Genomic DNA, 26,348 nt, shown 5'->3' on the forward strand with positions numbered 1-26,348 from the left:
GGGCATTTAGTGCTATAAATTTCCCTCTATACACTGCTTTGAATGTATCCCAGAGATTCTGGTATGTTGTGTCTCTGTTCTCCTTGGTTTCAAAGAACATGTTTATTTCTGCCTTCATTTCGTTATGTACCCAGTAGTCATTCAGGAGCAGGTTGTTTAGTTTCCATGTAGTTGAGCGGTTTTGAGTGAGTTTCTTAGTGGTGAATTCTAGTTTGATTGCACTGTGGTCTGAGAGACAGTTTGTTATAATTTCTGTTCTTTTACATTTGCTGAGGAGAGCTTTACTTCCAACTATGTGGTCAATTTTGGAATAGGTGTGGTGTGGTACTGAAAAAAATGTATATTCTGTTGATTTGGGGTGGAGAGTTCTGTAGATATCTATTAGGTCTGCTTGGTGCAGAGCTGAGTTCAATTCCTGGGTATCCTTGTTAACTTTCTGTCTTGTTGATCTGTCTAATGTTGACAGTGGGGTGTTAAAGTCTCCCATTATTATTGTGTGGGAGTCTAAGTCTCTTTGTAGGTCACTCAGGACTTGCTTTATGAATCTGGGTGCTCCTGTATTGGGTGCATATATATTTAGGATAGTTAGCTCTTCTTGTTGAATTCATCCCTTTACTATGTAATGGCCTTCTTTGTCTCTTTTGATCTTTGTTGGTTTAAAGTCTGTTTTATCAGAGACTAGAATTGCAACCCCTGCCTTTTTTTGTTTTCCATTTGCTTGGTAGATCTTCCTCCATCCTTTTATTTTGAGCCTATGTGTGTCTCTGCCCATGAGATGGGTTTCCTGAATACAGCACAGTGATGGGTCTTGACTCTTTATCCAATTTGCCAGTCTGTGTCTTTTAATTGGAGCATTTAGTCCATTTACATTTAAAGTTAATATTGTTATGTGTGAATTTGCTCCTGTCATTATGATGTTAGCTGGTTATTTTGTTCATTAGTTGATGCAGTGTCTTCCTAGTCTTGATGGTCTTTACATTTTGGCATGATTTTGCAGCGGCTGGTACTGGTTGTGGCTTTCCATGTTTAGTGCTTCCTTCAGGAGCTCTTGTAGGGCCGGCCTGGTGGTGACAAAATCTCTCAGCATTTGCTTGTCTGTAAAGGATTTTATTTCTCCTTCACTTATGAAGCTTAGTTTGGCTGGATATGAAATTCTGGGTTGAAAATTATTTTCTTTAAGAATGTTGAATATTGGCCCCCACTCTCATCTGGCTTGTAGAGTTTCTGCTGAGAGATCCGCTGTTAGTCTGATGGGCTTCCCTTTGTGGGTAACCCAACCTTTCTCTCTGGCTGCCCTTAACATTTTGTCCTTCATTTCAACTTTGGTGAATCTGACAATTAAGTGTCTTGGAGTTGCTCTTCTCGAGGAGTATCTTTGTGGTATTCTCTGTATTTTCTGAATCTGAATGTTGGCCTGCCTTGCTAGATTGGGGAAGTTCTCCTGGATAATATCCTGCAGAATGTTTTCCAACTTGGTTCCATTCTCCCCGTCACTTTCAGGTACACAAATCAGATGCAGATTTGGTCTTTTCACATAGTCCCATATTTCTTGGAGGCTTTGTTCGTTTCTTTTTATTCTTTTTTCTCTAAACTTCCCTTCTCACTTCATTTCATTCATTTCATCTTCCATCACTGATACGTTTTCTTCCAGTTGATCGCATTGGCTCCTGAGGCTTCTGCATTCTTCACGTAGTTCTCGAGCCTTGGCTTTCAGCTCCATCAGCTCCTTTAAGCACTTCTCTGTATTGGTTATTCCAGTTAGCCATTCGTCTAAATTTTTTTCAAAGTTTTCAACTTCTTTGCCTTTGGTTTGAATTTCCTCCTGTAGCTCGGAGTAGTTTGATCGTCTGAAGCCTTCTTCTCTCAACTCGTCAAAGTCATTCTCTATCCAGCTTTGTTCTCTTGCTGGTGAGGAACTGAGTTCCTTTGGAGGAGGAGAGGCGCTCTGCTTTTTAGAGTTTCCAGTTTTTCTGCTCTGTTTTTTCCCCATCTTTGTGGTTTTATCTACTTTTGGTCTTTGATGATGGTGATGTACAGATGGGTTTTTGGTGTGGATGTCCGTTCTGTTTGTTAGTTTTCCTTCTAACAGACAGAACCCTCAGCTGCAGGTCTGTTGGAGTTTGCTAGAGGTCCACTCCAGACCCTGTTTGCTTGGGCATCAGCAGCGGTGTCTGCAGAACCGGGGATTTTCGTGATCCGCGAATGCTGCTGTCTGATCGTTCCTCTGGAAGTTTTGTCTCAGAGGAGTACCTGGCCATGTGAGGTGTCAGTCTGCCCCTATTGGGGGGTGCCTCCCAGTTAGGCTGCTTGGGGGTCAGGGGTCAGGGACCCACTTGAGGAGGCAGTCTGCCTGTTCTCAGATCTCCAGCTGCGTGCTGGGAGAACCATTGCTCTCCTCAAAGCTGTCAGACAGGGACATTTAAGTCTGCAGAGGTTACTGCTGTCTTTTTGTTTGTCTGTGCTCTGCCCCCAGAGGTGGAGCCTACAGAGGCAGGCAGGCCTCCTTGAGCTGTGGTGGGCTCCACCCAGTTCAAGCTTCCTGGCTGCTGTGTTTACCTAAGCAAGCCTGGGCAATGGCGGGCGCCCCTCCCCCAGCCTTGCTGCTGCCTTGCAGTTTGATCTCAGACTGCTGTGCTAGCAATCAGCGAGACTCCGTGGGCGTAGGACCCTCCAAGCCAGGTGCGGAATATATTCTCCTGGTGTGCCATTTCCTAAGCTCGTTGGAAAAGCGCAGTATTCGGGTGGGAGTGGCCCGATTTTCCAGGTGCCGTTTGTCACCCCTTTCCTTGACCAGGAAAGGGACCTACCTGATCCCTTGAGCTTCCCGAGTGAGGCAATGCCTCTCCTGCTTCGGCTGGCGCACGGTGTGCGGCACCCACTGTCCTGCACCCACTGTCTGGCACTCCCTAGTGAGATGAACCCGGTACCTCACATGGAAATGCAGAAATCACCCGTCTTCTGCGTCACTCACGCTGGGAGCTGTAGACCTGAGCTGTTCCTATTCGGCCATCTTGGCTCCTCCCCCTCTGGCTGAATTCTTTAGTACATCCCTTTAATTCACTACTTTTTCTCTTTGACTTTGATTAGCTCCATATATCTTTTGATTTCAATGACCATATTTTTATTTTTCAAATTTTTATTAGTTCTTTCTCATATTTACCTGTTTTTTAATTCAGCCTGTATCTGTTCCTTAATTTCTTGTCCTTTCAAAATGGGTGCTATGCATCCATTTATTGCATATCAAATTCAAAAATATTTAATTTAAAAATATTTGCCAGATAGTTCCATAGAATTATTTTTATTTGGAGTAAATACATGCTCTGAGTGTCCGCTTTGTTAGCTAGCTTTCATAGTATTAGATATTTTTATGTGATTGAAACTTGGTGGTCAGGCTCATTTTGAGGGAATGTTTTTATTTGCTTTTTCCTGTTTTGTTTTAGTTTATTTTCTTTTTCTCACTCTTTCTGGGCTCACCTCCATGCTTAGTGATTTTACCTCCATGCTTAGTGATTTTGCCTCCATGTGTCTCCCCAGACCTCTATTCTAGAATTAGATCTAAAGCTGGCATCTTGATGCTCCTATTCCTAGTGATGCCACAGGCCAAGTCACATGGCCAGCTGCTTGGCTTGGTTCCTGACTCCAAGGCTGTGTCTTTGTTCTTCTACTTTCCCAGGTAGTGGGTTGGCAGCGGTTTATTTTCAGCCTCCTTTCAGGAGTTCCTGGCTTCAAGCACTAAGTCTGGCTCCTGCCCTCAACTGAAGCATCTGTAATTCCTTTCACCTTGCAGGAGACAATAATCTTGGCTTTTGAGCCTGAGACCACAGTGAGCTTGTAGCTCCAGGCTTGCTGAATGCTTTCTGTTTGGTTCCACTTTAGATCCATGAAAATGATCATTTTGTTCTTGAGCCTGGTTATGTCTTTTTGGTTTTCTCTATTTTTTAGCCATCATTTCTGTGTGTGTGGAGGAAAAGGAGTAGATGAAAGCATGGTGTTACTGCACCAAGTTGAGTAGACATATTTCTGTGTGTACTTCTCCATTTTCACCTCTCACCATCGCTACCTTACAGTTTATGTTCTAGCCATAATGAACTACTTTCAGTTTCCAGAGGGTCAATAAATTGCATGCCTGTCTCCCAACCCCCAACTTTGGATGAAATAAGACAACAGACGAAAGTCAAATAGAGACTTAAAAAAATTGATATCTATATTATATCTATCTACCCTTATGCTTCATTACAGATAAGCTAATAAAACTAGGTTATAGATCTGTAACCCAAAAGGGCTTGCCAACATTCTCTGCTGACTCTCAACCCCCACAGAATCTAGCCTTGGAACAGCCCACTAAAGGGGAAGTTTGGGTCTGCTGCCAAACATGTTTAACTAAGATCATTGTCTGCACTGATCTAGGGCAGAAAGGGAAAAAAAAGAATGAATTTATTAGATTAGTTCCATCCAGTCAAGAACTATGAGCTAATGAATGTAACAGTACTCACCAATCAAGTAACTCACTCCTGAGTGTGAAGAATAGTGGTATAAGAAAGCAGAACTAGCACTCCAGTAGAAATTCCCCTCTCCTCCCATGGAAACATGGTGCCAAGGGAGAGGAGGTTCCCTTAACACCTTAACACACAGGACATGCTCCTTCTCATTCCTCTAAGTCTTGTCTTTTTCTTTCCTTCCTTCCTTCCTTCCTCCCTCCCTCCTTTCTTCCTTCCCTCTCTGTCTCTTTTATTTTTATTTTTTGAGACAGAGTTTTGCTCTTGTTGCCCAGGCTGGAGTGCAATGGTGCAATCTTGGCTCACTGTAATCTCCACCTCCCGGGTTCAAGAGATTCTACTGCCTCAGCCTCCTGAGTAGCTGGGATTACAGACGTGTGCCACCACGCCCGGCTAATTTTGTACTTTTAGTAGAGACGAGTTTTCTTCATGTTGGTCAGGCTGGTCTCGAACTCCCGACCTCAGGTGATCTGCCCACCTTGGCCTCTCAAAGTGCCGGAATTACAGGTGTGAGCCACCGCACCTGGCCCTTTTGTCTCTTTCTTTGGAGACAAGCTCTTGCCAGTTTGGAGTCCAGTGGTACCATCATAGCTCATGGCAGCCTTGAACTCCTGGGCTCAAGCTATGGGAGAGGAGTTTCCCTTAACACATGCCATGCCCTTTCTCCTTCCTCTATTCCTTGTCCCCCCTCCCTTTTTCCCTTTCCCTTCCCTCCTTCTCTTCCTTTCCCTCCTTTCCTTCCCTTCCCTCCTCCCCTACCCTTCCTTTCTCTTCCCTCTCTTTTATCTTTTGAGACAAGGACTTGCTCTATTACACCTTGAACTCCTGGGCTCAAGCTATCCTCCACCTCAGCTTCCTAAGCAGCTAGGACTACAGGCGCACACCACCGTGCCCAGCTAATTTTTAAATTTTTTTGTAGAGACACGGTCTCACCACATTGCCCAGGCTTCCAAAGCTGGGATTACGGGTGTGAGCCACCACACCTGGTCCCTGTAAGTATTTTCAAAGGCTCTTCCTTCCTCTCTTTATCTACCAACTCTTACTTTTTCTAATGCCTATAATAAAAACAATAGTTAATACTTATTGAATCCCAACTATGGGGGGAAGCACTATCACATACATTATTGAGTTTAATCCTCATAACAACCCTATGAGGTGTGTATTTTTATCCTGATTTTATGGATGAATAAATTAAGAACAAGTAAGATTTCCTTTGTTTCCAATATTATGCAAGTAAATGTCAGAGGCAAGATTAGGCCCAGGTTTCTCCAGCTCCAGAGCCCATGTTCTTTTCATCATATACAGCTGCTTCTCATGTTTTATTCATCTCTGGATGCCTAGAACACTGCATAACACCAACAGAGAGTGAGTGCTCAATAATAATGAATGAATGAATATATAAATCAATGAAACATATTCTCAAATTAGCTGCCTAGAATGGATTTAAAACAATTTTAATATAAGGATTTATAAAGAATTCCTAACCTCTTTTGGAGTCAAATTCCTTTTCATAAAGGTGGATAAGAGGATCCAACTTTGAAGGTTTCTGTAGGGGTTGCTAGTTTTGATATACCTCTGCAGTCACATCTGTCCAGCCCTCCCAGTTTTAGGTTTTCTTTCCCTGGTCGACCACAGAGACATCTCTGCTGGTTTCATTCTGCTTTTGTCCCTGCCCAAGCTTGTTGCCTACCTGAAAGAGTAGGTTCCTTCTAGTCCCTGATCACTTATACTTGTAAAACTACTGAAGCTTCACATACTACTACCAGCCACAATACCTCCATGTAAAGACACACTGTGTATTAGTCAAGACTCTTGAATGTAAGCCACAGAAACTAATTCTGACTGAAAAAGAAATGTATAGACTTATATAACCGAGAAATTCAAAAGATGAAATAGCCTTAGATATACCTGGATTCAGAGAAGTAGATTTACAATAAGCCCAATGAAGTTTAAATTTCTGGGTTACTAATTGCTCGGTCCTGTCTTAGGCTCTGGGAGAGGTCCTAGCAACATGTATACATAATCATGTTTTTCTAAATCTTGTAAAAATATTTCAATCACGATTGGTTAAGATTGTGGTTTCTTTTCTACTCTGATTTCCTATCCGTCACACTGCTCCATTGGTCGCGTGGGTCGGGTGGTGGTGGTGTGGTCTCAGCATTACTAAGACATACTCACTTGTAATGGAATTCAGTTTAGCAAAATCCTTTTTTTTTTTTTCCCTGAAATGGAGTCTCACTGTGTCACCAGGCTGGAGTGCAGTGGCGCGATCTTGGCTCACTGCAATCTTTGCCTCCCGGGTTCAAGCGATTCTTCTGCCTCAGCCTCCTGAGTAGCTGGGATTACAGGCACTCGCCACCACACCCAGCTAATTTTTGTATTTTTAGTAGAGACGGGTTTTCACCAGGCTGGCCAGGATGGTCTTAATCTCCTGACCTCATGATCCACCTGCCTCGGCCTCCCAAAGTGTTGGGATTACAGGTGTGAGCCACCACACCCGCCCTAAAATCCACTTTAATAATTCATTTTGTATTATTTTTCTTAAAGAGGACTCCTCAAATTAGGTATGCTTCCGGCCCCACAAGACCCAGATCCACCCTTGCCAAGGGCTCAAGTGATACCATGTAGATACTTTCTCTCTCACTGTTTCAGCTCTTTTCTTCTCTGTTTGCTTCATTAGTAGCAAACTTCCTCACATGGTGGCAAGAAGGCCATTGGCAGCTCTAAGGTTATAGCACGCTCAGGGCTGGGAATTCTAAGGTAAAGAGATACCACTTTTGCTGATGACATCAGGAAATGACCTAAGGAGGGTTTGGATTAGCTTGGTTTGTGTCACTTGCCCTTTTCCAAACCAATCATTATGGCCAGGGAAATGTGGAACACAGGTTAGTCAAATCTGGGTAACATTCCTGGATCTAGTTAATGGTGGGAGCAAATGCTATAGTGGGTGGTTGAGAGGTCATCCCAATCTAGACCAATAGACTAAGACCGGGGAAAAGATAGTTTTCTAAAGGAATGCTAGACAAACTGGAATTTCATGTTTCCAAGTCACACAAACACAACCATCAGCAACCTATTATTCTGAATAGAACAAACAAGTCTTTAGAGCATTTTAGAAACAATAGCTCATTTGATCCTTAAACAGTCCTATAAAATAGGTAAGGACTAGTATGTTTTATAAATAAGGAAACTCAGTAAGGAGTAGAGCTAGGTTTGAAATCCATGTCTTTTGACTCCTAGTTCAGTACCTCATATACATTTAAAGGGCTTCACTTTATTAATGGATTTAAAGAGGTAAAACATTGCCTGAAACAAGAGGGTACTGCCTGTGAAAGCACCAATACCATCTATGTCTTTTGATTACAGAAACATGTTGGCAATACCCATTAGTCATTCTGAACCCATTTTATTTGCAATGCAATAGCACTGCCCCACCATTTTCACTTTCCCAGCTCAAGAGTGTTGTGAGATTAGGGCCAGGCAAGCTATTTACTGGACGAGTAGAGCAGGAAGTGTTCTGCGTAAATGGCAGGAAAAACCAGCTATGGGTGCCTGCGCATGCTCTGCTCCCTAGGCTGGAGCACGACCCTTCTCTTATGGTTCAAGGCTCAGCTCAGGTGACACTGGATTGGGGAACTTTCCCTAACTTTCCCAGTCCACCTCCTCTCACTCTGTGGCACCTTCAGTGTTCCCATAAAGCCTGTGACACTTTGCTCCAACAGCATTCTTCCCACTGTCTTGTAATCGTCAGTGTTCATCTACTCCTCCACACTAGACTGCAAGCTCACTGAGCATAAGGATTCTGACTTATTTCTCCAAATCTCCAGCACCTAGTACAGGATTTGTCAAATAGTAGTCCTCCAACAAATGAGTCTTTTATAAGCAAATGAGCCTCACGTACTTTGGCTCAGAGAGGCAGCCAAGCTTTTTTGGCTTTGCCGACTTTCACGGATCTAACTTGAGGGCTTCACAGCACTGAACTTCAGTTTATCCCTGACCTCTGAGGAAAATGCCTCATAGAGGAAAGCAAGATTGAAAGGAGCAAGGCTGAAGCCTGTTATTTCCCTACACATTCAGTGGTCACGTCGAGTAATTTCTCCTCCAATATCTTCCTTGTACATTTTGGGCACCAGTTGGAACAGGTTACATAAGTAAATCAAAAGCCTCTTTTTGTATACCAGCTTTTATTTTTTTCCTGTAGCACTTCAGTTTCACTTAAAACAGAGCTAGGGGTGTGTGTGTGTGTGTGTGTGTGTGCATGCGTGTGTGTATAACAGGTGTGAAATGGTTTCAATAATAGAAAAGTCAACACATGGTTGAACAAATACAAGTAACTTCCACATTGCAATATGAGTGGATCTTAGGAGTGGTCCTGTAAATCTGCAGGAGTAAATTTTGTTAGTAATTTATTAATTCTAATTTCTAAAATATTAATTTATATGGATTTGTAAAAGGGAAATCATCACTTTGGAATCTCTGATCAAAGGGTAACTACTCTTTGAAAATGAAATATTCTTTTTAGACTCTCTGGAATGAAATCCTTCCCTGTTGTACGTGTACACACACATACACACATACATAGAACAGGCTGCATACTGTTTCTGCTGATTGCCTTCAGATGGGCCGGTCTGTGTGTTCATCTTGATACTACCGAGTCTACCTATTTGAAATTTGACCTTAACTTTTTCAGGCACCAGTTCCTTTATAATTTTTATTTAATTGTAAATATAATACAACAGAATACAATGGAGAAAATCATATGTAAAACCAGTATCTTAACAGAATAGTTGCAATCTTTTTCAAATATTTTTTCTATGTTTTTAAGTGCATATAATTATAATTAATAGATACATTTGCAACTTTTTTTTTTTAAACAACATGATTCTTTAAAAACTCAGACTTGCCTTTAGAAGAGTGGATATATGTAATACTATGTATACAGTATTTTCATTGCTGGTGTAGGAGTGTGATAACTGATGGTATCATCAATGACTTTAAAATTGCTAGCTGCATTTGGACATCTGCAATAACCCCTAAATTGTTTTTACTCTCATGAAGGAAAAATGAATTTTGCAAAACAGACAAGCAAAGGAAAAGGGGTCTTCTCCATCAGCAATGAGGTCTTACTTGCTTAAGCTATACTTGTCAACTAGGTTATGTCAGGTTTCATGATTGAAATCTCTTGTGGTTAAGTCTAGTGTTAACCTAGGTAATATTTATTTTTCAAGATTTATATAACTTGCTATTTCATTCAGAGTTCAGTATTTATTTCCCCTGAACTTTTCATGGAAACTAATGATCTCAACAGTAGGAAAACAGTGTGTTCTTCCCCGCCTCCCCACCGCCCCCCCCCCCCACTTTGGCTTACGGAGTCTCAACATTAGAGACTTATTCTTAAATTTGGCACATTTTATAAAGACACATTGGGAAGGCTAAAAGTTTCTTATATCTACTCTTCACAAATGTTCAACATAAATCTCACTAGGGACCGGGCACTCCTTGCTTACCAGTCTCCCTGGGTGAACTGGTGAGAGGTGGCCCTCAATATTTTTACTTTTTATTTGGTGAAGCAGGATCAATGACAATGACTTTTGTCATGTGGTAGGCAGTTAGATATGCAGAGCTTCTAGAAATAATGCAGACTGGGAGACTGGAATGTAGTTACAAGTGTGCCAATGAACATGAGACTTCTGCTTGATTTTTAAGCTAAGGCTGACTTACTCTCCTGACATTTAAGGGCCTCCTCTCCAATTCTCAGTCATCAGTAAAGGATGTGTACAGGGAATGACAATATTAGAACAAAAACAACCTGCAAGTAAATCGGATGCAAGAGTCTATGTATCTTGCAAGGAAATCTTTTGCACTTAATCACAACATGGCTCTCCTCAATACTACGGAGAACAGGATTCAGATTGTTTTTAAGCCTGAACGTAAACAATATTGTCGCCTTTTTGGGTTTCAGCACCTCCTTATTCATCCATTTTCTCTTTTATGGGAAGGGGGTTGATGAGGTGTGTGAAGATGATAGAACATGCCCCAGAAACTGAACAATGAAGAGACGCCTGTCATATCGGGGGTACCTAGATTCCTCTGAAAGGAAGCCCAGCTGAAGGAGCAGGGTCACTACTTTATTTTAAAAACGTAACATGGCACATGTTGGTGCTCTATTAATCGAGCCTCGGGGGCCCAATAACGTGAGCATGGGCTGCTGCATGGAAGTTTGAGACCCTGTTGCTGAATCCTCGGGCCTGACGGTCTATCGCTGAAGACAAGACTTCCACAGAATCACAGTAAACGTTAACCTAAGCCATCAGAAGCCATTAACTCCGGTGACACTACATTTCAGCGAAACCTTCGCGACCCAACCCCTCGCTCCCTCTCGCCCAAACGCTGGGTCAACCCCACGAACTGGCGGTGGCAAGGCCCTGGGCACCGGTGAAGTTCTCGTGGCAGCGCAGATCGGCGACCTTCTCTTCTTTCGCGCTCAGACGGCGGCGGCAGCAGTACGCTTTCGGGCTGCTGGAGTCGGCAGCGGCGCGAGGCCGGAGCCCGGGCAGCCAGGCTGGGTGGGGGAGGGGCGGCGGCAGCGGAGCCGGGAGCGTGCGCGCGCACCTCACACTCCGCCGCCCGGGGACGCCCACTCGCGAGTCGGGGCCGGTAGGCCGGCCCGGGTCCCATCGCCCCCGCCCTCCGGTTCCTCTCCGGCGTGAGCCCAACGGGTGTCGGCCCAGCAGCTGCTGCGCTCACCAGGCCTGGGGAGGCAGGGTACGGGGACCGGGCCGCAGCCCCGAGCGGCGTGGGCGCGCTGCCTCTCTGGCAGCCGCCGCCAGAGCCAGCAGCTGCGAGCCACCGGAGGCGGCGCGGAGGAGGCCCCCGCGGCCGGGCAGGAAGGAGACGCGGCCGACCTCTGCCCGCCCGAGGCGCGGCTGCTCCCGCGCGCCCAGGGCCTCCCGCCGCTCCAGGGCTGAGTGAGGAATGAGCAGGCGCCTACCCCGGGCTCTCGGAGCGTGGGCCCCGGCTCGGCTTCTTAGGCGCGGGGGCTCGGCCACTGCGGCCGGCGGCCTAGCTCGGGGAGCAGGCGCTGGGGTTCACTGAACCGGCCGCGGGGAGGAGGAGAAGGAGGAGGAGGAGGAGGAGGAGCTCGGCGGGGGCGGCCGCCGCGCCTCCCCTCCCCCAGGACACGCCGGGGCTTCTCAGTGGCCGCCGGAGGAGGAAGTTCCGCTCCCTGACAGACCCGTGCGGTAGCAACAGCGGCGGCGGCCGCGGCGGCTGGCCGGGCTCAGGTGTTTCGGACGCGATTGCCCTTCGCGCCAGCCGTCGAGTGGGCAGCAGCGGGACTCAGCCGGGCGCCAGGTTCGTGCCAGGCAGCGCCGGGAAGCGCGGGCGGCCGAGAACTCCTTCCTGCTACTTCGCCCAGCGCCGCTGCTTCGGCTTCCCAGCGAAGTGGGAGACCTTCCTCCCTGTTTGCAGACGTCCGTGGGAGACCCTTATTTTTTCCACCGCTAAGGTTAAGAGATTCTGGAATAGAAGCGTCGAAGGAGATCAAGTGAACCTTCTACAACTCCTCGGATGTCGCCAGTCTCCCTTTCGGGGCGGAAGACTACGTTTGAGCATCTCACTGAGGTGCAGGAATGGAAGAACCCACCTTGCAGCTTTTCTGCAGTGTGGCTTGCCTGATCTACCCCTAGGAATGAAGAGGAGGCTTGTAATTATCCGATGAAGTACAGATGTTAAAGAAGATATCGCAGGACCTAAACTTGTGATCGTTTGGGGGAGGTCACACACGTTTCTGAGTGGGAATGGATGGGCGTGAATGACGTGCCCTCTTAAAAAGCACAACAATCCTTTAAGAGGAGCAAAATTGAGTTTTCCCATTTCGGCCAAGATTTTGAAGACAGTTCAATGTATTCTACATTTGACATAAGATGAGAACTTTCTAAAGTATTCTCTCCAAGAGCGTAAACGATGACTACCCCAGCCCTGCTGCCCCTCTCTGGACGTAGGATACCACCTCTGAACCTGGGGCCGCCCTCCTTCCCACATCACAGGGCTACCTTGAGACTTTCTGAGAAGTTTATTCTTCTCCTTATTCTTAGTGCCTTCATCACTCTGTGTTTTGGGGCATTCTTTTTCCTTCCAGACTCTTCAAAACACAAACGCTTTGATTTGGGTTTAGAAGATGTGTTAATTCCACATGTAGATGCCGGTAAAGGGGCTAAAAACCCCGGAGTCTTCCTGATCCATGGACCCGATGAACATAGACACAGGTTTGTTTATTTCAGAAGTTCTGGTACTAACATTTGGCAGAGCAAGGTACGGTGATTGGATCGAATCTGTCTTTTTTTTTTTCTTGCAGTAAAATGTAATTTTTCGAGTCGTAAATATTGTATTGTTACTTCAAGACTGGCTGAATAAAACCATAGACTGGAGGGACTCTACCTCCAGTCTATGGTAGAGTCCATAGACTGGTAGGACTGGAGTCCTACCTAAGTCGTTCTTCTCTTCGGTTTTATATAAGAAAAACATTTGCGTTCAGAGTTGTGTCTAATGTGGACATCTGGGAAGGGAGGTATGAAAACTTAACCTAAAGAAATGGTGACATAAGCTGTGCCTGCATTTATTAGTAACGTGTTGCAGTCAGTCATTGTGCCACCATGTGAAATCAAAGCATAGAACCTTGACAGCTCTTTTGGGTTTGCTCTCCCAGAGGGCTCTCGTTTTCTGGCTTGTAGTTGAAGCTTAGTAGTGAATCAGCTTTTTAGGATGACAAACGTGGGCAGAATGAATATACCTGTCATTTCTTAACGTGAAAATATCCTGATTTTTGTTCTTTTTTTGGAGATGTGTGTTGGTGCTCTATATGAAATCAGTTAAGTTAAAAGGTATTGAATCCTAAGTTATTGCACTTTGTAAGGCTTGTAGACAAGATTTATTTTTGTGAAACTTAATTTTGCTCTCTCTTTTAATGTAATAGATGGACTGTGTCAAGCAACTATTAGAATTTGGTTGATTAAGGGGTTCACATTCTTTCAGATCACTAAATCTAAAGTGAGCTCTGGGGAGAGCATAGCCAAACTAGGATAAAATGGGAGCTCTAGTTACAATTTTTATAATTTTTATATTTGTACTCAAGAGTTTGGGAAAGTAGTTGACTTTTCTTAAACCTGCCATCTTTTCCTTGTTTCTTAAAATAATTCTTGAGTATGTGGGAAAAAAAATCATGTGCTTGAATTCATTTCCCATCTGATGATAGTTTTAACTTTTTGTCAAGCACCGAAAAAGCTTAGGTTCACTTGTAAGCCTACATTAAATATTTGGGAAAATGTACTGTTTTATGAGAACTGGTTTTTCTTTTTTTCTCAACCTAGTTAATTCATTACTTGTGTGATGGTTCTTTGACTTTTGGATGAATTTTATGGAGTAGTTACTTCTAATATTGTTTCATGCCATTCTTTTGTAACTAAGTTAATTTGGAATTTTTGCCATTTTCGACTACTGTACTCCTGTATTTGTTTCTTTAATTTTGCACTTTGCTTGTTGTGACTTTAAGAAAACACTAATATGATCTGTGAAATATGTTACTGAAAAATTAACGGTGAAAGTAGTTTTCCTTGAAAATCTTATTTCCCATGGTATTTGTATAACATATGAAATATATTGAAAAAATGTGTTAAGGCTGTTTTTAGAGCTGTTTCACAGCAGCCACACATTAACATTACTTAGCTCTATTATTAATAGTATCTGTCATGTACTAAGCAGTTTAAAAGACACATTTTGCATGGTCTAAAAGTTTAAAATAATATGACCACATTTTAGTTTAAAAACATTTACACAAAAATTCTCAGTAAATGGAGTTAAAATATGAAATTTGAATGAAAATACAGATATGTGCTTTTTTTCACATTTTTAACAGTCTGTATAAATAGTTTAAACAAGAATTCTTAAATTTATAAAGCCCTTGGATATATATGCATATGTATTTAGCTATCTGAAACTATTGGGTTCCTGAGTTTGGAATGAGAGATTGGTTATTGTTCTGATAGCAGGGGTGGTTTGTGAGCCATGCCCTGAGTTTTGGCTAGTAAGAGTCTGGATAGCAAGTGATACATGTGAGTCTGGATAGATTCCAATGCAGTTTTTGGAATCTGTTCGGTTCCTGAGTTTTGGAAAACGAGAATTCAAATAGTGAGAGTTCAGGTGGCAAAGGATCCTTGTGTTATCTCTTTGTATTTCTGTGGTTATATCAGTTGACATTTGCTTTAGCGTATTATTTGCTGTTGTTTACTATATCAGAAAAGAGTCTGTAGTAATAAACTTTCTTTTACTTTGAGCAAGGAAATACTTTTTAAATTAAGTGTATGTTTAAAATGTGGAAACAGAAAACATCAAATGTATAAACATTAACTTATTTAAAAATAATTCAGAAAAATAGCACTTTTACAGTTGGTACTAAGATCATACGTATTTTGGGTATGGGTCAGAACTTACCTAATTTAGAAGAAACAAATTGACAGTTTATCTTCATTTAGTGTGTGTGTGTGTGTGTGTGTAAGGGTACAGGATAGAGGGCTGAGGAATGTTACTTTAACTAATAAGTAATGGAAAATAAGTCATGGTCACCATTTCTTATTTGCAGTAGTTAAGAGATACTTGTTTAGTTAGTATTTCTTTATTAATAGATTAGTATAATAATTTGGTGTTTAAGTTCTGGAGTCAGACTGTATAGATTCATACCCTAGCTTGCCACTGATTAGATTTATGATACTGAGAAATTTTAAAACTCTATATTGTTTCCTTTGTATCACAGTGGCATGTATCTACTTTACAGATTGTTTTATTGAAAGAGATAGTACATGCAAAGCACTCAACATAGTTCCTGGCATTTAGTAAATGATCAATAAATGTTAACTATTATTATCATCAGTGATTATAATTGTAATGGAATATTTTTATTCGGAATCTACTTTCCTTTAAATACTGTATATTTTCTGAAAAGTTGGGTACAGTTTGATTAATATTTAAAAGTATACTAGGATCTTATTGTCTAAAGGAACATTTTATAACCAAACTGGTTGGCAACAAATGTATGCCTACTGTGGCAGGCCCTGCTTTTATGAAACTTTCCATCTAGGGAGAGATGATGGGCATTAAATAAATAATTTTGTTTTTGAGGTGTGATGAATGTTATGAAGTTGTACTCAGTGCTTTCGGAGCAAGTAATGTGTGACCTAGTCTATAGAGTTGGGGGTGTGGAGGGGCAGTGGGAATAAGGAAGACTTCATTGAGGAAGTGTGCCTCAGAATCGTAGAATGAGTAGGAGATTGCTTAGTGAAGTGGAATTGGAGGTTGAGGGGAGGTTGAGGGTCAAAGCAGAAGACACAACATGTGTGAGAGCCCTAAGGAAAAAAAGCTTGGCATCACTAAGAATCTGAGAAATGTTAAGTATGGCTGTTGTAGAGTGTGTGGGTCTAGGTGATGAGACTAGATGAGAGGTCAGGTTTGGCCTGCTTGCAAGTTTTTTGGCCTCCTTATTGTTGTTACAAAAGTTTGAATTAGTTGTCAGCATTCACAGATCAGGAGATTTCATGTTAAAGTCTGGATTTCTGATCTTTCTTGAAAAATTAAAGGTTATGGCAACATCCAATGTATTTTCAGATGGTAATATTCAAGCCACAACCCAGTAGCAGCTGCTCCCTTGGGAGGGGGGCGGGGGCGGGCATGTGCCACTCAGAGTGCGAAATAAGTAAATACAAATGAATCAATATTTAACCTGGTTGTTGTTGAGTTTGCAAATTCTAGTCAGGATTCTAGAGAGTTTGTAGTTAAATATTTTGGTTTTTATCATAAATACTAAGAGAAGTTATTGAAGGATTGTAATAAAAGCAAGAGAATGACATGATCATTTTAAATTAAAAAAATTAAATAATCACTTTGGTTGCAATGATTACTTACTGGATGGTAAGAAGCAGGAGGATAACAAGTTAAGAGGGACTGGGTCACAGAGGATATATTGGCTTAGATCGCAGTGGTGATAGTGGAGAATGAGATAAATTAGTGGAGAAAAGTGGTTGATTCAAGAGGTGTTAAACTATTACGTTTCACAGAAAATGGTGGTTGGTTAAATATGGGGCCAAAATAGAAAGAAAAGTGAGTCCAAGATAATGTCTAGGTTTCTGGGTGACATGGCCATGGATTAGTAAGAAATACATACTATATTTAATTAATGCCCTAATTTATAGATAATAGTGGTATTACATGAATTTAGTATATTTTCATGAGGAAACCAATATGTTCCCTTCTATTAAGTAGTTCATAAATAATCCAGAATTTTCAAACACTGTAGATACACTTTATAGATGATAAGGATATATCAAATGTGTAGTTTGGTATTGATTATGGTTGTTTATAGTATCTATGATTTTGCAGTACCCCAAACCAGAAGTTGTTATAATATACATGTTGTTATACGCTAATATACATAAAGTAATATACGTAAATATACTTTGTGTACATAATAGATCTCAATAATTAAAAACTTACTGTTTTTTTTAAACTGATATTTGTTTTATATAATGGCATTTTATAGATGGGCTTTGTGAGTTAAAAAAAAAACACCCCAGCTTATGAGCTGTTTATCTGAATAGCTAATAAGTTTCACCCTCCAGTCAGAATTTTGTTAGTCTGAATTGAATACTTGAGGGTCAGGTATATGTTTACCTTTGATAGTTTCCTCAAAGGCATTGGAGTTATAAATAAGGCTGCATCTTAGTTCTACTAACTAGCTGTGTGGCATTGTGCTAGACGTAATCACTCAAACCTGTGCGCTGTCCAGTACCATAGCCACTAGTTATATATGACTATTGCACTTAAAATGTGGCTAGTCCAGGCTGCAGTGTGCTTTAGTGAGTTTCTCAAGTTCTTCATGTTATGATTTGTGTTTTTTTTTGCTTGATTCAGTTTTGTTACAAGAGTAGAGATTTCAAATCTCACTATTGCAATTTTAATTTTCTTGTCATCTTTCTTTGTCTCATCCCTCTTCTGGACCTTTTTTTTCTATCCTGTTTTTTATTTAGGGCTTTCTGCTCCTGTTTGGGCGACGTCACATTGTTTTATGCGCTAATATTAAAGTCTGCTGGATGTTCCATTTCCCTTATAAATTGCTCATGGTTATTTTTCCCACTTCCCTTTACTCAGACATGAATTATTGTGAGGTTTGTTTGTATTTGACGTTTGTCAACAACAGACTGGTGTAGATGCCTTTGCTGCATTTGTTTTTTTTTTTTTTTTTGGTGCATTCTGTGGTCCAGGCTGGAGTGCAGTGGCACAATTACAGTTCACTATAGTCTCAAACTCCTATGCTGAAGTGATCCTCCTGTCTTAGCCTTCTGAGTAGCTGAAACTATGGGCATGAGTTGGGACTACAGGTGTGAACAACCATGCTAGGTTAAGTTTTAATTTTTGTAGAGATAGGGTCTTACTTGTTGCCCAGGCTGGTCTCAAACTCCTGTGTTCAAGTAATCCTTTTACCTTGGCCTCCCAAAGTGTTAGGATTACAGGTGTTAGCCACTGCACCCAACCGAATCTTATTTTTATCGATATGGATACTTTCAAATTGGAGCTCATGCCTAAGATTGGAAAGTTGGTAATGCAGAAGCTAAGTATCTTCTAGAAATCAGTAGTACATGGTAAACATTAATTGATTTTTTTTTTAACTGAAAGCAAGTTTATTAGAGGAGGAAAGACACAAAGGATTATAGGCAGAGCAGCCAATTTATTTTTAACTGGGCAAATGTTTTGTTTACTATTGTTTGAAAATTATAGAATATTTAACTTATGTGGGAGATGGAGGTGGGAGGATTGATTGATTGAGGCCAGGAGTTTGAGACTAGCCTGGGCAACATAGTGAGACCCTGTCACTGCACATACTCACACATGCACACAGCTGGGCATGGTGGTTGGTGCCTGCCTGTATTCGGAGGCTGAGGTGGGAGGATCACTTGAGCCCAGGAGTTCGAGGGTGTAGTTAGCTATGATTGTGTCCCTGCATTCCAGCCTGAGAGACAGAGGCTCTGCCTCTTTAAAAAAAATTAACTTGTGGTTTGGGCTGACTCCACATATTTCTTGGATAGGAAAATCATATTGCTACTTTTATTTTCCCTAGTTGTGCAAATTCTGTCAGAAAAGTTTATTTTCACTGCTATTGAATTTTTGCTAGAACTTTATTCCTGTTAGAACATGGTTGTAATGAAGTCTGCACTGGAATTTTATTTTCAGATTGGGTATTAGGATTTGTCGTTAAAAAAAAAAATCTCCTTCAAAGGGCATTGTTTCCAATGATCTGTTTTTGAATTTAATGTAGTCCAGAAGGAAGGCATCATTATATATTAGAAAGAACATTGGACTCAGTGTTAAGAGACAGGGGCTTTAGTTTCACCATTGTCCTTGGTTGTTGAAGTATATTTAGATATGCTATTCAACTTCTCTGTGCCTTGATGTTCTTATTTATGAAATGAGGGAATTGATTGAATCTTTAAAGATTTTTTTCTAGCTCATGCATATGAAATACAAGTAATTTTATGAAGTAGGGAACTGAAGAGTGTGCAGTAATTTAGTTCATACATCTCAAATATTACAAAGATAAAATGTATTCTAAAGGAATTAGTGTCTTTTTTGTATATAAAAATTAGTTTAAAATCACTTTGGAAATTACTAAAATTTATTTACATAATATTATTATTTACATAATGAAATCTATACCGATTTAAAATGTGAAAATGAACGAAATGACTTTTATACATTCTTGTTTCTTGTTAGTTTTAAAGTATAGTTTATCGAGCATTTTATATGCCAGCCTGAATGTAGTGGGTATATTTACAAAATTGTTTTCAGGTGTCATTTCTTGAGCCCAGTTATCAATTACACGTCTTCACCTGTTACCTGAGACTTTAGGATAGATTGTGTGGAATACAGTCCTTGACTGAGGCCTCAGACCCTTTGAAGGCTCTTACTACTCCTGTGGCACAATTTTCTTTGATTTAAGGCTATGATTTCCTTTTTTAAAAAAATTTATTTTAATTTTTTAACAAAACACACCTCTCATGGGAAGGACTATAATTTCCTAACCTTAATATTGAGAGATACCACTGAAAGTGTTCTCTCCTGTTCTCCATATCTTAAGAACAACTTTTGGGACAAGTTATACAAATCGTTTTTTTAAAAAAAGAGGAAACTAAGTAATCTGGAGATTACAAAGAACACAGGTGTTGTTTTTCCTTTTGACTTTTTAAAAAAATATTTATATAATCAACCTGTTATGTAGATCTCTTGGCCTCCCCTTAGTGATGTTGATATTACCATTAAAAAATATTAGTCACAATCATTTGTTCAGCAAGTGTTTTGAGTGTTTATTATGTACCAGGCATTTTGCTAAATATTGGAGATTATTAGTGAATGTTACAGAAGATTAATTTTGACTATTGAAAAATTCAGATCTTAGACTCACGTCTTAATATTTTTCTTAAAGCATATTATTATGTTTGGAGCCAGATTCCAGGGGTCTTAGAGATAACTTTCCACCTATGGGAGGTTCTGATACAGGCATTTAGGTCATTGGCATTTTTCAAGAGTTCAGATAAGTTATTCTATCTTTCCCCATTTTTGTTTTCTTTTTCTAAGATGTATTTAAGATAATTAATTTATGGTTTTTTTTTTCTGAGACAGAGTCTCGCTCTGTCGTCCAGGCTGGAGTGCAGTGGCGCGATCTTGGCTCACTGCAAGCTCCGCCTCCTGGGTTCACGCCATTCTCCTGCCTCAGCCGCCCGAGTAGCTGGTACTACAGGCGCCCGCCACCACGCCCGGCTATTTTTTGTATTTTTTGTAGAGACGGGGTTTCACCGTGTTAGCCAGGATGGTCTCGATCTCCTGACCTCGTGATCTGCCCGCCTCGGCCTCCCAAAGTGCTGGGATTACAGGCGTGAGCCCACTGCGCCCGGCCCTAATTTATGTATTTCTAATATACGGTCTGGGTTATCTGGTATAAGGAAGATGGATGCTGCGGTCAAGAATAGGTCGAGGCAGACATCCGGTCCAGCATGACTCAGTGAGTTTGGAGTGCAGGCATACAGCTCCGCTTATTATGTAACCATGTCATGTGAGGCGCATTAGGTGATCACCCATGTGAGTGTGTGCTTGGCTTGGAGCCACTATGGTCTGTGAAAGGTCTAATTACCCTGCTAACGTGGTACAAAAGGCTCGCGCCAAGGCTCACTCACGCCCAGAGAGTAAAGCCATGTTGAAACTATGATTCCTCTAGTGTTTTTCCAACTACCTGCCACTCACCCACCAACTCTCCTCAGACCTCAGTTACAGCCTGACATCTGGAAAAAAGAGACAAATATTTTGAAGCTTTTTGGTAAGGAATCAGGCTCTGGCATCTGAAAAGAATTCCTAACATTGTGTGAAGTTGAGATCTGGTACATTTGTATGTACAGTTGGCCCTCTGTATCCATAGGTTCCACATATGTGGATTCAACCAACTGCAGGTTGAAAATATTCAGAAAAAGTTAAAAAAGATGATTGTGTCTGTACTGAACATATACAGACTATTTTTTCTTGTCATTATTTCCTAAACAATACAGTAATCACTATTTACATTGCATTTACATTATATTAGGTATTATAAGTAATCTAGAGTTAATTTTAAGTACAGGAGAGGTTGTACATGGGTTATATGCAAATACTACAGTATTTTATATAAGAGACTTAAGCATTTGTGGATTTTGGTTTCCAAGGGAGGTCCTGGAACCAATTCCTCATGGATATCAAGGAACAACTGTGTTTATATTTAGCCATATATACATAAACATATTTACATATGGCTATATATGGTTATATCTGTATGTTTATAAAGTTATACATGCATACCTGACTTTTTTCCAATTAGTTGGCAGTCAGGTGGCATCTGATACAAAGTTTGTATGTGTTTGGTATGTATCTGTTAAATATAATAAATGAGGATTATTTTCTATTAATTTGTGTTGTCATTAATAAATATGTTTTCATGACCTAGATTTTTTTCCCTCTACATAAAAAGATTGGTAACACCCTGGGTAAGGTGAACATTGAGCCTCTGGCTCTTCTTCAGTGCCGTTGGTGTAAATGTAAATTGATAGAATTTTCATAAAGAGCAATTTATTTATATCAACTAACTTATAGTGCATATTCTTTGATTCAGCAATCCTAGGGATTTATCCTTGGGAAATTTTCACAAAGAAGTGTTCAAATCACTTCTTTCACAAATCCGTGTGAAACTGAAGTTTCACAAATCAATGCACAAAGAAGTGTTCAAGAATGTCGCCTGAAGCTATAACATGACATATTGTAAGTAACCTAGATGTCTGTCAGCAGGGTATTAGTTAAATAAATGATATATCCCATCCCAATATATACAAAGGGTTTCTTTGTTTTTGTTTTTGTTCGTTTTGTTTCTGGTGCTGTGAATCTTTCTGGTTACTCCCAAAAGCACCACACTATTTTAATTTCATAGTTTTATAATAGTATGCCTTCATATCTGGTAGGTTAAGTTTAATGTATCATTCTTATTTTAAAAGTTATTGGCTCATGCCTGTAATCCCGCACTTTGGGAGGCCAAGGCGGGCGGATCACGAGGTCAGGTGATCGAGACCATCCTGGCTAACACGGTGAAACCCCATCTCTACTAAAAATACAAAAAAAATTAGCCAGGCGTGGTGGTGGGCACCTGTAGTCCCAGCTACTCGGGAGGCTGAGGTAGGAGAATGGTGTGAACCTGGGAGGGGCAGAGCTTGCAGTGAGCCGAGATCGTGCCACCGTACTCCAGCCTGGGCGACGGAGTGAGACTCCATCTCAAATAACAAAATAAATAAATAAATAAATAAAAAAGTTATAAGTGTACATGAAAAGTCTTAGTGGATAATATTACTGAATGTCAGTGTAACTACTCGTTAGCTTTGTCAAATCCTAACATTTTCTTATTTTAGCTGGATTACCCTTCTTGAGGTAAATTCCTATACTGAGTTGGACATTGTCATTGTCAGTGCATGGTTTTATATTTCCATAACATGTGTATTTGTTGATATAAATTATATACAGTTTTTCATGTTTTTAAACATTATTTATCATTCTGCAAGTTGTTTTCCCCTTCATGTTATCTTTACAATTTGATGTTTGGGCTCTGGTTCAATTATACATTATCTGCCTATTCAGTGATTAAACCTCAAGTTATTTGTGTATTTCCCTGTTGATAGATTTTTAGTTTTTAGTTTTTTTTGTTGTTGTTGCAAAAACATTCTGTACATATGTTCTTGGGCACATGTGTTTTTCTCCAAGGTAAAAACTTAGAACTATAGTTACTGGGTTGTAGAGTATGTGTATCGTTGACTCTAAATTTTTTTGTTTACAGCCCCTGAAGTGGTTATTATACCAGTTTATACTTCCACCTGCATCTTAACAAACCATGATATTGTTAGAGTTTAAAACTCTTTTCCAACCTGATGTCAATTTGTTTGTACTTCCCTGATTACTAGAGGTGAAACACGTATTTTCAACATATTTATTGGCTATTTGAGTTTCTTAATCTTTGAGTTACTTGTTCAGTTTTTTGCCAGTTTTCTTTTGGGTTGTTGCCTTTTTCTTATTTATTTGTAGAAGTTATTTGTACATTCTGGATGAATTCTGTGTTAATATGCATTACACATTTCCTCCTGTGAATACCTTATTTTTTAATTTTGATTATGATGTTTTTAGTTTTACACAAGTTTAAAATTTTAATGTATTTAAAATTGTTAATGTTTTCATTTATGGTCTCTACTCTGAAGTAACAGTTTCCTGTATTTTCAGTTCTGATAGTTGTAAAGTTTTGTTTTTCACACCTAGGGATTTAATCTACTTGTTGATTTTTGTGTATGATGAGGTGGGGACTGAATTTATATTTTTCCGTATGGGTATCTAGTTGTCCCTGTGTGACTTATTGAAGAGTCTGTTTTTTTCTCATGGATTTGTAATGTCATTTCTGCAATATAAATTTTCATATATTCATAGGTTTGTTTTTGATTTCATTTGGTTCTTTTGTATATTTCTGTTGGAATAACGTGCCGTTTTGTTAAGTATAGCCTTTAGATACATCTTGACATTAGATAGTGTGGGCTCTTCTACCTTGCTCTTCAAAATTTTCTGCTCTTAATTCTAAGCTCTTTCATAAGCATTTATTTTTTTATTCAGGTTAAGTTCATTTAACATAGAATTAATCATTTTAAAGTGAGCACTTAGTAGCATTTACAACATTCACATGGTTGTGTAACCACCACCTCTATTTCAAAAGCATTTTCATTACTCCAAAAGGAAACTCTATACCCATTAAATGGTTACTTTCCATTTCCTCCTCCCTGCTTCCCCCTAGCCTCTGACAACCATCAGTCTGCTGTTTCTATAGATTTACATGCTCTCCATATTTCACATAAATAGTATCATGCAATCTAAGACCTTTTTTGTCTGGGTTCTTTCACTTAGCATAATGTTTTTGAGGTTGATCCACACTGTAACAGGTAACAGGTATTAGCACTTCATTTCTTTTTTATGGCTGAATAATATGCCATTGTTTGTATATATGTGATTTGTTTATACATTAATCTGCTGTTGGGCATTTGGGTTGTTTCTACCTTTTGGCTATTGTGAATAGTGTTGCTGTGAACATTTGTGCGCCTATATTCGTTTTGAGTACCTGTTTTCAGTTCTCTTGGTTATATACCTAGGAATGGAATTACAGGGTCGTATGATAATTCTATGCTTAGCTTTTTGAGGAACCACCAGACATTTCTGTAGCAGCTGAAATGTTTCGTGTTTCCACCAGCAATATAGAGGTTCTAATTTCTTTATATTCTCTCTAATATTTATTCATTAAAAAAAAATCCATCCTAGTGTCTATGAAGTGGTATCTAATGATGAATTGAATGAATGAGTAATGATGAATAGGAATGAATAATCATGTTGAACACATTTTCAGGTGCTTGCAGACCATTTGCATTTTTGAAGGAACGTCTATCCAGGCTTTGTCCATCTTTTAAATTGGTGGTTATGTCCTTTGCACAAAAGTTTTTAATTTTGGTGAAGTCCGATTTATCTGTTTTCTTTTGTTGCTTGTGCTTTGAGTGTCATATCCAAGAATCAATTGCCAAATCCAGAGTCATGAAGATTTACCCCAGTTTTTTCCTTAAGATTTTTTTAAAAAGAGTTTATGGTTTTAACTCTTATTTAGGTTGTTGATTCATGTTGAGTTAATTTTTGTGTATGGAGTGAGATAGAGGTCCAAATTAATTATTTTGTTAGTGGATATCTGTTTGTCCCAGCACCATTTGTTGAAGAGACAAATTTTCCCCTATTGAATAATATTGGCACTCTTACTGAAAATCAGTTGGCTATAGATGTATGGGTGGGTTTCTGGACATTCAGTTCTATTCCATTCATCTATATGTGTCCTTATGCCAGTATACACTGTGTTGCTTAATGTAGCTTTGTAGTAAGTTTTGAAATTGAGAAGTGTTCCAGGTTTGTTATTCTTTTTCAAAATTGCTTTGGCTATTTGGAGACCACTGACCATTCTTTATGAATCTGAATATTGGCTTTTCAATTTCTGCAAAAATGACTGTTGGAATTTTGATAGAGATTACATTGAATCTGTAGATTGTTTTGGTATTATTATCATCTTAATAATAGTAAGTCCTCCAACCATGACCACAGGATATCTTCCCATTTTTGAGGTCTTCTTTAATTTTTCAGCAATGTTTATGGTTTTCAGCATACAAATGTTTTACCTTCTTCATTAAATTTATTCCTAGGTATTTTGCTCTTTTGTATGGTATCACAAATGCAATTGTTCTCTTAATTTTCTTTTTTGGTTTTTAAATTTCTGGTGTGTAGAAGCGCAACTAATTTTTTTTTTATTATACTTTAAGTTTTAGGGTACATGTGCACAATGTGCAGGTTAGTTACATATGTATACATGTGCCATGCTGGTGTGCTGCACCCATTAACTCGTCATTTAGCATTAGGTATATCTCCTAATGCTATCCTTCCCCCTCCCCCACCCCACAACAGTCCCCAGAGTGTGGTGTTCCCCTTCCTGTGTCCAAGTGTTCTCATTGTTCAATTGCCATCTATGAGTGAGAACATGCGGTGTTTGGTTTTTTGTCTTTGCGATAGTTTACTGAGAATGATGATTTCCAATTTCATCCATGTCCCCACAAAGGACATGAACTCATCATTTTTTATGGCTGCATAGTATTCCATGGTGTATATGTGCCACATTTACTTAATCCAGTCTATCATTGTTGGACATTTGGGTTGGTTCCAAGTCTTTGCTATTGTGAATAGTGCCGCAGTAAACATATGTGTGCATGTGTCTTTATAGCAGCATGATTTATAGTCCTTTGAGTATATACCCAGTAATGGGATGGCTGGGTCAAATGGTATTTCTAGTTCTAGATCCCTGAGGAATCACCACAATGACTTCCACAATGGTTGAACTAGTTTACAGTCCCACCAACAGTGTAAAAGTGTTCCTATTTCTCCACATCCTCTCCAGCACCTGTTGTTTCCTGACTTTTTAATGATCGCCATTCTAACTGGTGTGAGATGGTATCTCATTGTGGTTTTGATTTGCATTTCTCTGATGGCCAATGATGATGAGCATTTTTTCATGTGTCTTTTGGCTGCATAAATGTCTTCTTTTGAGAAGTGTCTGTTCATATCCTTTGCCCACTTTTTGATGGGGTTATTTTTTTCTTGTAAATTGGTTTGAGTTCATTGTAGATTCTGGGT

The 26,348-nt window shown here is 40.0% G+C and overlaps 1 protein-coding gene across 1 annotated transcript in view; it reads left to right on the top strand.

The window, feature by feature from the left end:
- The first annotated feature begins 11,113 nt into the window (after positions 1 to 11,113).
- MAN1A2 (mannosidase alpha class 1A member 2) overlaps positions 11,114 to 26,348 on the top strand; it is a 160,214-nt gene continuing 144,979 nt past the window's right edge. Inside the window, exon 1 of the mRNA XM_003806289.7 lies at positions 11,114 to 12,763. Coding sequence (XP_003806337.3) covers positions 12,462 to 12,763 — 302 coding nt within the window. The 5' untranslated portion in view covers positions 11,114 to 12,461. The remainder of the gene's footprint in view (positions 12,764 to 26,348) is intronic.

The sequence above is a fragment of the Pan paniscus genome, chromosome 1 (assembly GCF_029289425.2).
Source record: "Pan paniscus chromosome 1, NHGRI_mPanPan1-v2.0_pri, whole genome shotgun sequence".
In the NCBI taxonomy this organism is placed as follows: Eukaryota; Metazoa; Chordata; class Mammalia; order Primates; family Hominidae; genus Pan; species Pan paniscus.